This window comes from Dermacentor andersoni, chromosome 1 (assembly GCF_023375885.2).
Source record: "Dermacentor andersoni chromosome 1, qqDerAnde1_hic_scaffold, whole genome shotgun sequence".
Classification (NCBI taxonomy): Eukaryota; Metazoa; Arthropoda; class Arachnida; order Ixodida; family Ixodidae; genus Dermacentor; species Dermacentor andersoni.
In genome coordinates this window covers 317,243,306-317,256,451 of record NC_092814.1, presented here as the reverse complement: position 1 = coordinate 317,256,451, position 13,146 = coordinate 317,243,306, and the positions used below count along the sequence as shown (strand labels likewise).

At 42.7% G+C, this 13,146-nt stretch overlaps 1 protein-coding gene across 6 annotated transcripts in view; it reads right to left on the bottom strand.

The window, feature by feature from the left end:
* Nucleotides 1-13,146, bottom strand: part of Cip4 (formin-binding protein 1-like Cip4) — a 238,230-nt gene that overhangs the window by 11,345 nt on the left and 213,739 nt on the right. For 3 of the 6 annotated variants that reach the window (XM_055063429.2, XM_055063425.2, XM_055063428.2), the window contains exons 10-15: nucleotides 11,258-11,290; nucleotides 9,537-9,655; nucleotides 8,169-8,301; nucleotides 7,709-7,878; nucleotides 2,439-2,596; nucleotides 1,885-2,081 (exon numbers count right to left, since the gene is read on the bottom strand). In XM_055063429.2, coding sequence (XP_054919404.1) covers nucleotides 1,924-2,081; nucleotides 2,439-2,596; nucleotides 7,709-7,878; nucleotides 8,169-8,301; nucleotides 9,537-9,655; nucleotides 11,258-11,290 — 771 coding nt within the window. In that variant the 3' untranslated portion in view covers nucleotides 1,885-1,923. The remainder of the gene's footprint in view (nucleotides 1-1,884; nucleotides 2,082-2,438; nucleotides 2,597-7,708; nucleotides 7,879-8,168; nucleotides 8,302-9,536; nucleotides 9,656-11,257; nucleotides 11,291-13,146) is intronic. The other 3 variants (XM_055063426.2, XM_050195722.3, XM_050195721.3) reach the window with 3 other exon arrangements.

Sequence of the window (13,146 nt, the reverse complement as noted above, 5' to 3'; positions counted from 1 at the left end):
CTCTAGGGAGCAGAATATTTACTTAAGATGAGCTTTTTCCTAATTGCCAAAAATCAGTAGGTGTAAAAAACAGACGCAAACTTTACAAGCCCGTAACTCTGCGCTAAAAACAAATACCATGGTTCTGTGAAATGCACCTGCTAGAGCATCTAGAGCGGACAACTGGATATATGAGTGAACAGCTTATGTGAAATTGTTACAATCTTTATAAGGGTTTTGCAAAAGTCCTGCTCAAAAATTAGTGGTATATTTCAAATTGGTGTTCTGGCCATTTTAGATGTATTATTGGGCGTAAACAAAGTTACAAAGCTGTAAAAGATTATGCTTGAGTTTTTTATAATTTTACAATCTTCAAGAAATTTTCTTAAATATTGACAGTCTAACTAAATATACATTTCCTACGTTTACTAGATTTTAACTTCTCTTAAATTAAAAAATATTATGGGGTTTTACTTGCCAAAACCACTTTCTGATTATGAGGCACGCCCGTAGTGGAGGACTCCGGAAATTTTGACCACCTGAGGTTCTTTAACGTGCACCTAAATCTAAGTACATGGGTGTTTTCGCATTTCGCCCCCATCGAAATGCGGCCACTGTGGCCGGGATTCAATCCCGCGACCTCGTGCTCAGAAGCCCAACACCATAGCCACTGAGCAAACACGGCGGGCAACTTCTCTTAAATGCGACAAGCCTCATCAAAATCGGTGCAGTGATTGCAGAGAAAAACAATATTGCCATTCTCATGTATTTAGATAGGAACTCCCAAGCTAAAGCTTCCTTTTAAAGTAAACAAAAGAAGGGGGAGAGGGGATGAAGGAGGACGAAGAATTAGTTATTTTGTTACGACTCCCACAAAATATGGCCATTAAAGAATTTTTAAAATTGTAGCACAATGGTTTCTTTTGTAGCTGTTACTCGCCACATGTGATTACGTACGGAAATTTTGCTTCGGCACAAAATCACCAAATCAAAATTGTACCATTACAGGTAAACACTTAACTAAAAATGGCTCCAAGAACTTTGCAGCAAGGCCCTTAAAGTGTGTAGCAATGCATGTTCAATGTGGTTAGCATGTGCTAGTTCATGTGGTGCCCCATGGCTTTTGCCAAGCTACTTCCAACATAATATAGCTCAAAATGTCCACTTATGCACTGACACCGCTTTTAAGCAATGCAACAATAAAAAAATGCTCTCAGCCCATGTGTCTTCCCTCGTGTGCTTGAATGGACAGTACCCAAGAGTCACCACAAAGTCTGGGTTCCCAGTTAATTTCAGATGTTGTTGGTTGCTGCCATATTTATTCACTCTGGTGCCTTTTGGGTAATGAGTGCAGTAAGCTAACTGAACACCATGCTTGCAAGTGCACAACTACCAAAGCTATGAAGAGAGATTGAAACTGGAGGTGGTCAGCTGGATTCTACATGGAGTTTTTGGATCACTAATGGATTCACTGGAATGGCTCATACCATGTCACAGGCTGCCATGGTCACAGTATGCGAATCAACTGTTTACGCACTGACAGTTGACTAGCATGAAAACGAGTACTATTTGCAACTTGCCGCACATCGCTATGATCTCACTCAATATAATGCAACTTCACAAATAGCCATGTAGGTGGACAGAAGGACATTGACCCCAAAGGTCAATTCATGAAGCATATATTCATGTGCCCTGTAAAGAATGATTGGGCTTTGCCCAAATGGATTGCAGGTTTCAGTTTATCCTGAACACAAGAACATGCACTGAACATTTCCTTCAAATTAAAAACAGCAAATGAATCTTAGGGTGCTTTTCACAGCACATTCCCTTAGTAAGCCCCTCACTTCACTTGAATCGGCTCAAGTTTGAATCACTTACCATGCCTATATAGTTTGAATTGCTTACCATGCCTATATAGACTGGCAGAAGAGTAGAAAAGGAGGGCTAGCAGCTGTTGAACATAGTGCACTCGAGGTAGGAGGTGGGAACAAAGCCCTCCTCGAGGTTTTCTCGCCGCACCCGTGTCCACCCGTCTCCTTGGTCTACTTCCACCACTAGGAACTCCTCCCCTTCCTCCATTGGGATGGAGCCCTCACTCTGGGCTGCAAAGAGGAACATTATATTTGCATACCTACATGCACCCTTAGGCATTGTCGGAGGGGGGGGTTAGACTGGAAGAAGTACAAAACAGTCACGACTTAGAAAGGAACAAAATAAAGAGAAAGGCCTTTCCCCTTGCTTAAGGCACCCTTTGCAACTACTGTTTTAAGCTTTCAAGCTTTCTTTTTATTTCCTTTTTTTTGACAAGCAATGATTACATGCAAATGCAAACAGCTAGCATTTGTGGTTAAAACATCTTTGCTTGCAAGATAACCAGCAACACCACAACATGGATAAAAGTGCCACAATGAGAAGTAAAATTCAATGAAAGCATTCCAAACCAACAGCAATGTACTTACCATCGAAAGCGTAGATGGCCACCGCCCGACCAAGAGGTGGCAAGAGTTCCGCCTCAAATGAGTCCACTTCATAGCCATTCTCTTCAAAGTCCCCGTCGTCATCAGGGATGCTTGTATGACTTGTTCCAAGACCACTTTCCGGACGGCAGGCCGTGCTGCTGTTCCGGAGCACAGATAGAAGGTAGGACATCAACATCAAAACTTCTGCTAACATTGAAAATTCCCTTCAGCTCTAAGAGAAGGAGAGGTGCGCCTATATGGCCAGCTACTCCGCACTGGGGTAAAGAAGAAGGGGTAGACAGAACAGAGCAGAGGATACTGAGGAACATTAGGTGGTAAACTAAATGTCGACGCTTTGGTGTGTATTCCTGCTTCTGTCTTAGTGAACTGCGCTTTGATAATGAGCTCCCTTGGATAATAAACACTTCAATTTCATTAAAATTCTTTGTGGATTCCGTACTTATGCGCCCGAGATTTTCAAGAAATTTCCCATCACCGGTACCTTGCCATACTGATGTATACTAGTCTACTCCAGCCTCAGTGGTGTGAATAAAATTAGTTTCAAACAGATGACTGCAGTTACACCAGATGAGGAGGACTGAGCTGAGACAATGATTTCTTCACATACGATAGACACTTCACTGACACTGCATTGGCATTCCTGTATCTGCAACTAACGCAACCATGACTAATAACTTCTGCAGCTTAATTACGTGAAAGCTTAGACCACGAAACAATGTTAAAGGGTGCAAGTTAGACATGATCCAAGCTATACCCAAAGAGGTTATCTTTCTGGCTTCATTTGCATGCTCAAAATTAATTGCACACAGTATACATAAGAAGAGCTAGGAAATGTTACTACTTGTACATTACATGCTAAGAACGGTTACAAGCAAAAACAATTAGCTATAGATTGCGGAGGTATTTCACAGGCATTCACCTATTCCGCCGGCCCTGTGCCTCTCCCTTTTACACTCGCAACAGATCTGAGCAACAGCTGAGCTATACATCACCTGTTGCTCTATCTTGGAAGGGTTCTGCAAGTAATTTTTCACTGACCCATTTTCGAGGGGAGGTGTTGCATGCTTCCCACCTCAGTAGTGCAACTGGTGCCAACAGGAGAGCAAGCACAAGAGACACTTCTCTGGGACAGCACAGTGTGTGTACATGTTTTATTCCTTTCGTCCGACGGCCCTTTGTTTAGGCATTGCCTTGTACCTAGAGCGAGCGTGTACCTCGTGTTGCTTCATTTCTGAACACTAAGCCAAAAAGCGCTCTCTAGTGCTTGTGCGTGATCGTACTATGCCAAGCCACACTCATCGGAGACTCAAGCCAACGGAGCCCTAGCTCTTGCGAGCAGGACCACTGACCATCACGATAGTATGCAGCATAGCTGTGGGAGACACTTTTCCCTTAGCGCCGTGTCACGGGAAGCCATCCACCCGGAGCAACGTGCTGGCGGTACCGTTTCTGTATTTTCGCCCTTGGCGTGGCGGCTTCTTTCGTTCCCTTCCCACTCCGGGACTAAGCTTGTGTGCAGTGTTGGGTGTCGCTGGAGGCAAATAAATCTGCCTTCATAAACTTGGGCAATACCGTGTTTCCTGCAGAGCAGGTCTCGGTACCCTTAAACATTGTCCGAAATTAAATGTCTCAAATTTAATATTCCCTAAAGGACACAAACAGGCCATGCTTCTCAAACAAATACTTGCACAGGAATGCAGTATTACTGGCTAGGTTAGGGCAGCTCCTCAGCAATACTATGCCATTCATTCCAGATGACATGACATCAAGAGAAAAATACTTGCCAAGAGGTTTGCGTAAGCTTAACCACAAGCTTCTTGATAAGCTCATTTGCCTTGCTATTATGTCTTCTGGCATGAATGGCATTGGTATTGGAAAAATAAGCATCTTGTTCATTTTCCACAACATTTAGTTAAGCAATCATATATCAAGGTTTCTTTCCTATGTACATAGCTGCACCTTAGCCTATACTTTGAACTGCTTGTACATTCTGGACCAGAGGTAAAAAGTGCATGCTAATGTAGTGCCCTTGCACTTAAACTGTCACAGTCTTCTGGGAGATGAAACTTGTGATGTGCCCATGCACACAGCACCTCTGGTCAAGCCATGTTCAAAGGCAATTCCAACACATGTGCACTATTTCACCCATGTAACTATGTCTGGCCCTCGTGTGACAAAGTACACTTCCCAATCGATACCAGCTTTACTTCACCTTTCATGCAGCGCAGCTATGGACATTAGGTTGTGAATCAGCTCGTTGGTCGAGTGCCTGTACTATCTTCTTGTGTTCCACCTCTTTTTCCTCACTGCCACTTGTTAGTCCTTCTTTACTCCGTCTCTTCTCCGCCTCTTCCAGTGGAGAGCATCTGCCTGAGGCTGGTCTCTCTGCCTTTCCCCTTTCTTAGTTCTCAACTAAATTTAACACTTACTTTCATACATTCAAACACTCGAAATCTGGCAAACACCTGACAAGCTTCAGTTTAGCAGTGAAGTGAATGTATCATGGCCAAGTACAATACTTTCAACATCTTATTTTATAAAACTCTGTTTTTGTAATTTTTCTTTTTCACTTACTGTATTTACTCGAATCTAATGCGCACCTTTTTTTCCAATAACACTGGTCCAAAAATTGCATGCGCGTTAGAATCAAGTATGACCCTAAATCTGCGTTACCATATTGCCATCGGCATTAGAAAAATGGCCGCTTCGTACACGCTTCTAGCCTAGCTGCCGTAGCCTTCTCCATGTGCATACCTCCATGTTGTATGCGTAACCAGGTGCTAAGTGTAACCTAGTCTACCAGCTGTCTTCCCGTTTTCTGCGTTTATTCAATCAGCATGGAAGCACCAACTGCGAAGACACGCCAAGTCCATCATGATGCCGCATTTAAAAGGAAAGTTATCATGTGTGCAGTAACGGACAGAAATTGGGCCGCATCACGGGCGTTCGGAGTTCCTGAAACTTGTGTGCAGGACTGGTGCAAACAGAAGGAGAATATTTTCGCCAGCAAAGCAACAAGGAAGGATTTCAGTGGACCGAAACAGGGCCGCTTCGCTGAAATAGAAGAGCTGCTCGCGGAATACGTGCAAGAGCAGAGGGCGGCACAACAGCCTGTGACGACCGATCTGCTCAAAGTACGGGCGATGCAGTTAGCCCTACAGAAATGGCTAAGGCGGAGTGACTTCAAAGCGAGCAGGTACTGGCTATCAAATTTTATGAAAAGAAAAGGCTTTTCTCTTCGAAGGCAGACAGGAATATCCCAAAAACTGCCCTAAGAATATGGAGAGAAATTGCAGTTTTCAGCGGTACGTTTTGAAGTCGCGCCATAGAAACGGCTACCACTTCGGACAGATTGGAAATGCTGATCAGACGCCGCTCTACTTTGACATGCCTGCCACCACCCACAACCGTTGAAAAGAAGGGGCAAAGCAAGTGCGCGTTTTGCCTTCTGGCTACGAAAAAACTAGAGTCACCACAATGCTTTGTTGCACTGCGCATGGGCACAAGCTGCCCCCATTTCTTATCTTCAGATGGAAGACGCTACCGAAAGGAGTAGTGTTTCCAAGTGGAGTGATTGTGCATGAAAATGAAAAAGGTTGGATGACCACGGACTTGGTCGCTGACTGGAATGATAACGTTTGGCGGAAGAGATCCAGTGGCAGTTTGGGTCTGCGTGGGATTCTTGTACTCGACGCGTTCAGATGCCACCTTGACCAGCGAATCAAGGACAAGCTGGCTGCATGCAAAACCGACCTTGTCGTGATACCTGGCGGCATGACATCGCAGCTCCAACCACTCGATGTTTGTTTGAACAAGCCAGTGAAAGATAGAATTCCGGCGCTCTACACCGAATAGCTTGTCAGTGGCTGCCACGAATTCACACCCGCCAATAAAATGAAGCATGCCTCGCTGCAGGACTTTGCTGGATGGGTGAAAGATGCATGGTGCACGATCCCATCTGCCATGGTCAACAAGGCCTTTAAAAAGTGTGGGATTTTGAATGCCATGGACGGCACCGAGGATGAAATGCTTTGGTCTGTTGATAGCGATAAGGAGTCGTCTGATAGCAAAGACTGATATCTATTGCCCCATGCGACTCATACCGGTGCAGTGAAAATCTTGTTGGCAAGGTACGCCGCTTCCATTTGTGTTTTTATTCATCACAACTTTAGTGTATTGGGAATAAATCTGTTTTTTTTCCAAATGAGAGAAAATAGTATTTCTATATGAAAGCATGAGGTGTGCGGTATTGTATTCTTTTTTTTGTCAGCCTGTCCCACCGTACTGAGCGATTCTTGCACAGCAATCAACAATTACATCAAGGGTCATATTTCTCAACAATCACTCCGTATCTTACAACAAGCCCCACATTCGTCTGAATATCAAATCACCCTCGTCTGGATCCCAGCACACGTCGGCGTTGTCCACCCGCACCTCACCTACCTCAATGACGTTACACACTCCGTAGCACGAGGACTAGTCAACCGTGCCGGAGACGGTGCAGGTGCACCCGCAGGACGCAACCGCCTTACAAGATACAACGACCTTGTGAAGTCATTTTACCTCACAAGAAGAACCTTCCCCACCCCTCACTGCAAGTTAAACAGAGCACAGGCAACCACCCTTCTCCTGTTACAGACCAATACATACCCCTCCCTCACACGCTATCACATCATATACCCCGACATCTACCCGAGCCAGACGTGCAAGATCTGTAAAACTCAATCAGCAACACTCCCCCACATGCTTATGGGAGTGCAAACATCAATACCCAGACCTTAATCCCATGACCCTCTCGTCGAGATGGGAGCTGCGCAGGGCAGCGTGCCATCTCGACGACCAACTCTGGGTGACCCAGCAGGCCTACGAAGTGGCGAAGAGGCAAGACCTAGACGTCCCATCGTGGGAGGTCAAGGCCCAGCGGACTAAACTGATGGTTCTCATTAAAGTTCACTCTGTCTCTCTCTGTCATGGAAAACGGGTGCGTATTACAATCGAGGTTTCATTTTTTTTTTTTTTTTCACGGAAAACGGGTGCGCATTACAATCGAGGGCGCGTTACAATCGAGTAAATACGGTATACCTTCAAACCACTCACCAAGCAATCTAAAAAGTGACACATAACAACCTCCACTCAATGCCTTTGCAAACATGGCCAAAACAACTTGTAGTACTTGGCATTCCTTTATGTGTAATCTTTCAGATCCAAAACACTGGAGATGGATTATGGGTTTCAGCAAGGGTGCTTACTTGTTATGCGCTGTTATGGGTGTTGGAGGTCCTTTGTTATTGTTCTGGTGGTTGTTGGAGACGCTAGACTCGGAGGCACTGCGCGACAATGAGCCTTCCGAGAAGCTGTTACGGTAGCGCTTCTGTGTATCTGGAGTTGCCATCTGGCTGTCTACCTCCGTCAGGTAGTTCTGCAAAGAGTGCATGCATTAACCCAATCACACCATTGTAAGGCATCTACAGCAACCAGCCCCAGCAACTTTCCCAGGTAAAAAATAATTATTTAAAAGACCAGAAAACATCGTATTTTAGTATCATTCGAAGAACCCTGCCCCACAAACCCTTTACACTACGGGACAGTTTCAACTGCCGAGCATTGCTGAAAGGCTCAAATGAATACAAAAACAAAAAAGTGCAAGACAAAGAACAATGTTTAGCTTTTATTTCCCTAACAAGGTTTAACAAAGAACAATCTGCTCACCTGATACTTCTCCAAATCTGTTTGAAGCTTCTCAAGCTTGGCACCAATGTCATTTATCTCTCCCTGGATAGTCTGAGGGTCTCCCAGAGCTGCATTCTGTTCATATGAACCCTTCAGCTTGTAGAGGCCCTCTCTAATGCAAGAAAAACAAAAACACTATAAGCACAGCATCAATGAACATGCCGAGAGATAAGTCCAGAGCAGTGCTGTCAGAGCTATTGGCTCAGAACAGAAGTAGGTTTCCCATTACTAACCTAATAAGTTATATTTCAATAACAATAAAAAATCATTGCTTAAATCAGAAAACAATTAAACATGAAATTACTACATTAGGGCTGTGCAACTACATGAAATAATTGAACAACGCAGTATCCTGCTTTTCGATTTTGTCTTGAGTTTATTAGGTGCTACTCAAGATTCAGAATATCTTCAAACAATGTTCCAATTCCTGTTTTCCCCTTCCTTTACACCCAAGACAGCATACAGTGCATACATTATCTATATTGACGGGAGACTCACTCAAAATATTATTAAACACGAAAGGACATTTAACACTTTGCCCAATCATGGGAGGAGCAGACCATGAAGAATATGTGGCGACTGGAGTCTCCAGACAACCACAAAGGGCAGGATGGGGAGTGCTGGTTTGCAGTTAGCAAAACAGAAGTCACAGTACACAAGAGCTCAACCTGGCAACCTCTGCAAACTCTTCCTGCACTAATATTGGCCAGAACACGTGAAAATGCAATGAAATACTTGTTTCACACTAATTTCACCGGCATCACATTTTGGGTGCGAAATTCGGTAGCACTAAATTGACCTTTAATTTATGCAGTTAAAATCAATGTTTTTCAATAGAATAAATGGAAATACCACTTTAAAAGCCTAATATGCCAGGCTAACCCAATCAAGTGTTTCTCATTAGTGTCCCTTATAATAGATCAGCTGGGTATTACTTGCACAGTACTGCCATAATTAAGCTTGGCAGGAGTGGGGTGTCGTTTCCAGTAACAGCAAGATAGTGTGCCAGTTATTAGGAGAGCAGAAGAACAATGTTTGGAGCAAGAAATTTGCAACCACTTCTAACACTTTGTGGCTAAACTTTTTCATAAAGTCTAAAGACACCTACGCCGATACTAGTGCGAGATTTCCCTACAGGCAAGTTTGTTTATGTCTATGCCTTTTAACTAACAAATCAACACATTTAGGCGGCTCAAGATGGTAGTAGACAGAACGTCGTTGGCACACACGCAACATATGCATGCACACATGCAACATATACAAATATATATATATATACATATATACATATACACCCTCTCACGATATACTTTACCTTGTGCACTAAAGAAGAAGCAGTGGCCTTACCTAGCTTGCGTCAGTGTGTTGATCTGTGTTCGTGTCTTGTCCAGCTCCTGCAGCAGCTTTTTTCTCCGCTGATTTGGAGGCAGATTGCTGTAGTCATCCTTGAATTCATCAATGTTGTTCTGATTTAGTTTAAGAAAGAAGACAAAAAAAGGAAAATTCAGAAAATTGCACAACACCAGGCAAAACTTCAAGTTATGATACATATACTATAACAACTGTGTCTTTCATGCACATGTCATGCAAAAAAAAAAAGAAAAGAAAGAAGAAAAACCTTCCTGCTATCTATGAACACATGAGATTAAAAATAGATTAAATATGTTCCTTAAGGAGCAAGCCAATAAACACAATGGCAAAAACCAAGAACATGCAATATCCTATATGAACAAAGACTAGCAAAGATTTGGCCCGAAATTTTTTAATGGCCTGCCTCAATGCTGCAGCAGGATTCTACACCTAACAAACAACTTAAAAAAACTGCTGCCGATTTTTCAAACAATTGCTAAAAAAGTAAAGTATTCGCATTCACACACAAAAAAAAAGAACACGTGAGTATTCTTGATGGTCAAAACAATTATCAGATATAACTTGCAACAACAATGCAGGCATTTCAAATGACAAACCCGAAGCCATTCTCAGCGTAGAGTAAGCAATGATGAGCGGCATGTATGAGCAAGGTGCACGCTTAATTAAGTTCAACAAAGTGTTGCATGCAGACAACTGTGTGTGTGCAGGGAGTCAAATGCATGCTGCGCACATAATACGCAAGTGCAACTCTGCTTATTTTTTTATATAACGTACATCTTAACATAGATCCTAATGCAACCCTAAATAAAAATAACCATGCTGCAACAGATGTAAAAAAAGAAAGACCAATTCAAGCTACTTTTGACATATGGTAAATAGCTTGCTTTCAAATACTGCGGGTATTATTTTATGCATGAAGATTACACTTTTTAAAAAGCATTTAAGGCTAAAGTACTAAAATATCAGTCGATGAGTACAGAGTCCAAATGGAAAGCACTTTTAAGATCGTTCAGAAATGACCAAGCCAAGAGTGATTCGCATCAACCATGTTCCCAACAACTAAACTTGCACTCTGGGTTTTTTTACACCTGTGATAAATATAGCTAGTTCTCTACACAAAGCTCGCTTACTGATATGACAAGAACGACCCAGAACGACAGAAGTAATCCTCAGAAGCCCACCCACATGGCAGGATGGTGCAACAAGCTTCACCACTCGTGCAACTGTACTTCTCAAATTTCTCAGCACTACTAATCAGCACTACTGCTGTGGTAATACACATGCCACTTGCACCACCTACACCTGTAGTCAACGCACACTACTATCAAGGTTAAACAAAGCTTATCCTCCAGAAACTGGCTTGCAATTTGGGAAGTGCTGTTGAGAATTATTGAAACAAAAAGACCAGAACTCAATGACAGTAGTTTGCAAGTGCTTAACAAAAAAAAAAAGGAAACAAAAAGAGGGAAAAAAACGGCAGAGATTCAGACCTTCTTCTTCAGTACGACATCCCACGCAAGCATGCCAAAAAGAGAGCAGAGGTCACAGTTAAACCGCAGTGACATGCCTCTTAAACACATATACAGTGCATGTAACATGTAAGGAAAGAGGTGTGAAGGAATGAGTGGGAATTAGACGGGGGCTGGCTGCAGGCAAAGCAAGGCATGGTGCGAGTGTTAGCCAGAAGCAGTACTTGCCAGGCAGTGACCGGTTCCCAGTTTGTTGAGATACTTACGTTTTGGAAGCAGAAGAGAAATGAGGAGGAAGAACCGCCACCAACCAGTTTGTTTGTTTTGTTTGTGCGCACACAAAGATGCCACAAAAGCAAAACGGGGGAATGGAAAGAGTTGGGTGGGTGTTGGCAAGATCGAAAGTGCCATTGACAGAGAAAGAAAGAAAGAAAGAAGAGGGGATGGGAAGGGACAAAACAACACAAGCTTTTAGTCAATTATGTTCAAAAGTGTCCTCTCTCTGCTACAATTTATCTGTTCAAGTGCAACTATCGACACAACTCAAGATTACTTCGGCCAAAGAAGGCAGGGGTGCGGGGAACTGGGGGTGAAATAGATGAACGTGTATAAGAAAGGCAGCGTTTGTCTAGTCAAACCCTTGATCAGCAGATGCTTCTACGGCCTAGCATGAGGTTGGCGTAAGGTGACCTTCCACGTAATTGGGCAACAGCACAAGAAGCGCTAAATGAATTTGAAGAGGTAAAAAAAAAATAGAGGACATATGGATCATGTCATCTGTTTCTTTCTGTCCCTGTCTGTTTACTTTGACACCTTACCAGCTTGCTCTGGTGACCATGCTTCTGTGTGTAAGCCACCCAGCCAGAATGGCTGTGAAAATTTTCCAAAGAAGTAGAATAGACAAAGTTGTGAAGCAGCTTGAGTAGCACACATGTCCTTGCTCCAGAAGATACAAAAAAGGAAGGTGTGACTAGCATTTATCGCTTAAGAGAATGATCAATGCTAAGACCTACAGAGATAGAAGGCTCTGGACATTAGTCACTACCTACTGAGGTTAAATTTTTTTCCATTGAAACTTCATTGAAAATTTTCATTGAAAATTTTGGCCCAAATAGCCAAAACCAACCTAAAAGCCAAAGCATTCTCGCACAGTTAAATGCTCAGTTACAGCAGGCCTGTGCTGACAATTTCGCCCCCCTCCAAAAAAAGAAAAAAAAAAGAAATAGACCCAGCAGCCTCAAAAAAGAAATGAACAAAAATAACAATAAGCATACTCACACAAAAGCTAACGTGCGCCAAATTAGAAGTTAAGCAAATGGAAAACTAGCCTTAATTGACAGGTGTCAAAATCAATTATGCAGCAAGGAAACCCAAAAACAAGATATTGGTCAACAGCTTTTATCTCATTTTCTCAACAATTTGGTAATTATTACTATGATGTCCATTTGAACGATTTTCATTACTAGCTGCTGACAAAGACTGCCAAGCCAACACGTGAATATGCTGCATGCCGTAAACACAGAACATTCAATTCTTACTTTCCTAACACGGAAGACTTAACGAAACAAGGAAAAAGGTGCAGAAACAATAAATTAAAATCTGCATAAGTATGTGTACATGTGTTTAAACCTTAGAATCATAAAAAAAAGCAACTACTGACACATGATGACACCATTTTTTTTTTTTTTAAATTAATGTGATGAATGCATGCTCATAATCCCTTCACATACTGCATGACATGGGTCATGTCATCTGTTCCTGTCCGTCTGTTTACTTTGACACCTTACCAGCCTGCCTCATGTGCAAGCAGTAAGAGACAAGCTAAACATATTACAAGGACCACTACTGGAACAGTACAACAACTGAACATATCATTCAGTAGAACCTGTTATACTGTTGTGTCACGACAGTCCTGGTTGTAGCTGTCTATTGTTCAGATGCAAAGCTTACTTTACCAAGTTCTTAAGTATGCAAATAATACATGCCTATTAAACACGTCTGTGTAGGACCGAACAAACGAATGCAGCAATCGCGCATCAGCCATAACAGGACAATCTTCTGTCAAGTGCAACTTTCTTTGGAATCAGAGCTGGTGAACTTATGCAGCCAATGCAGTA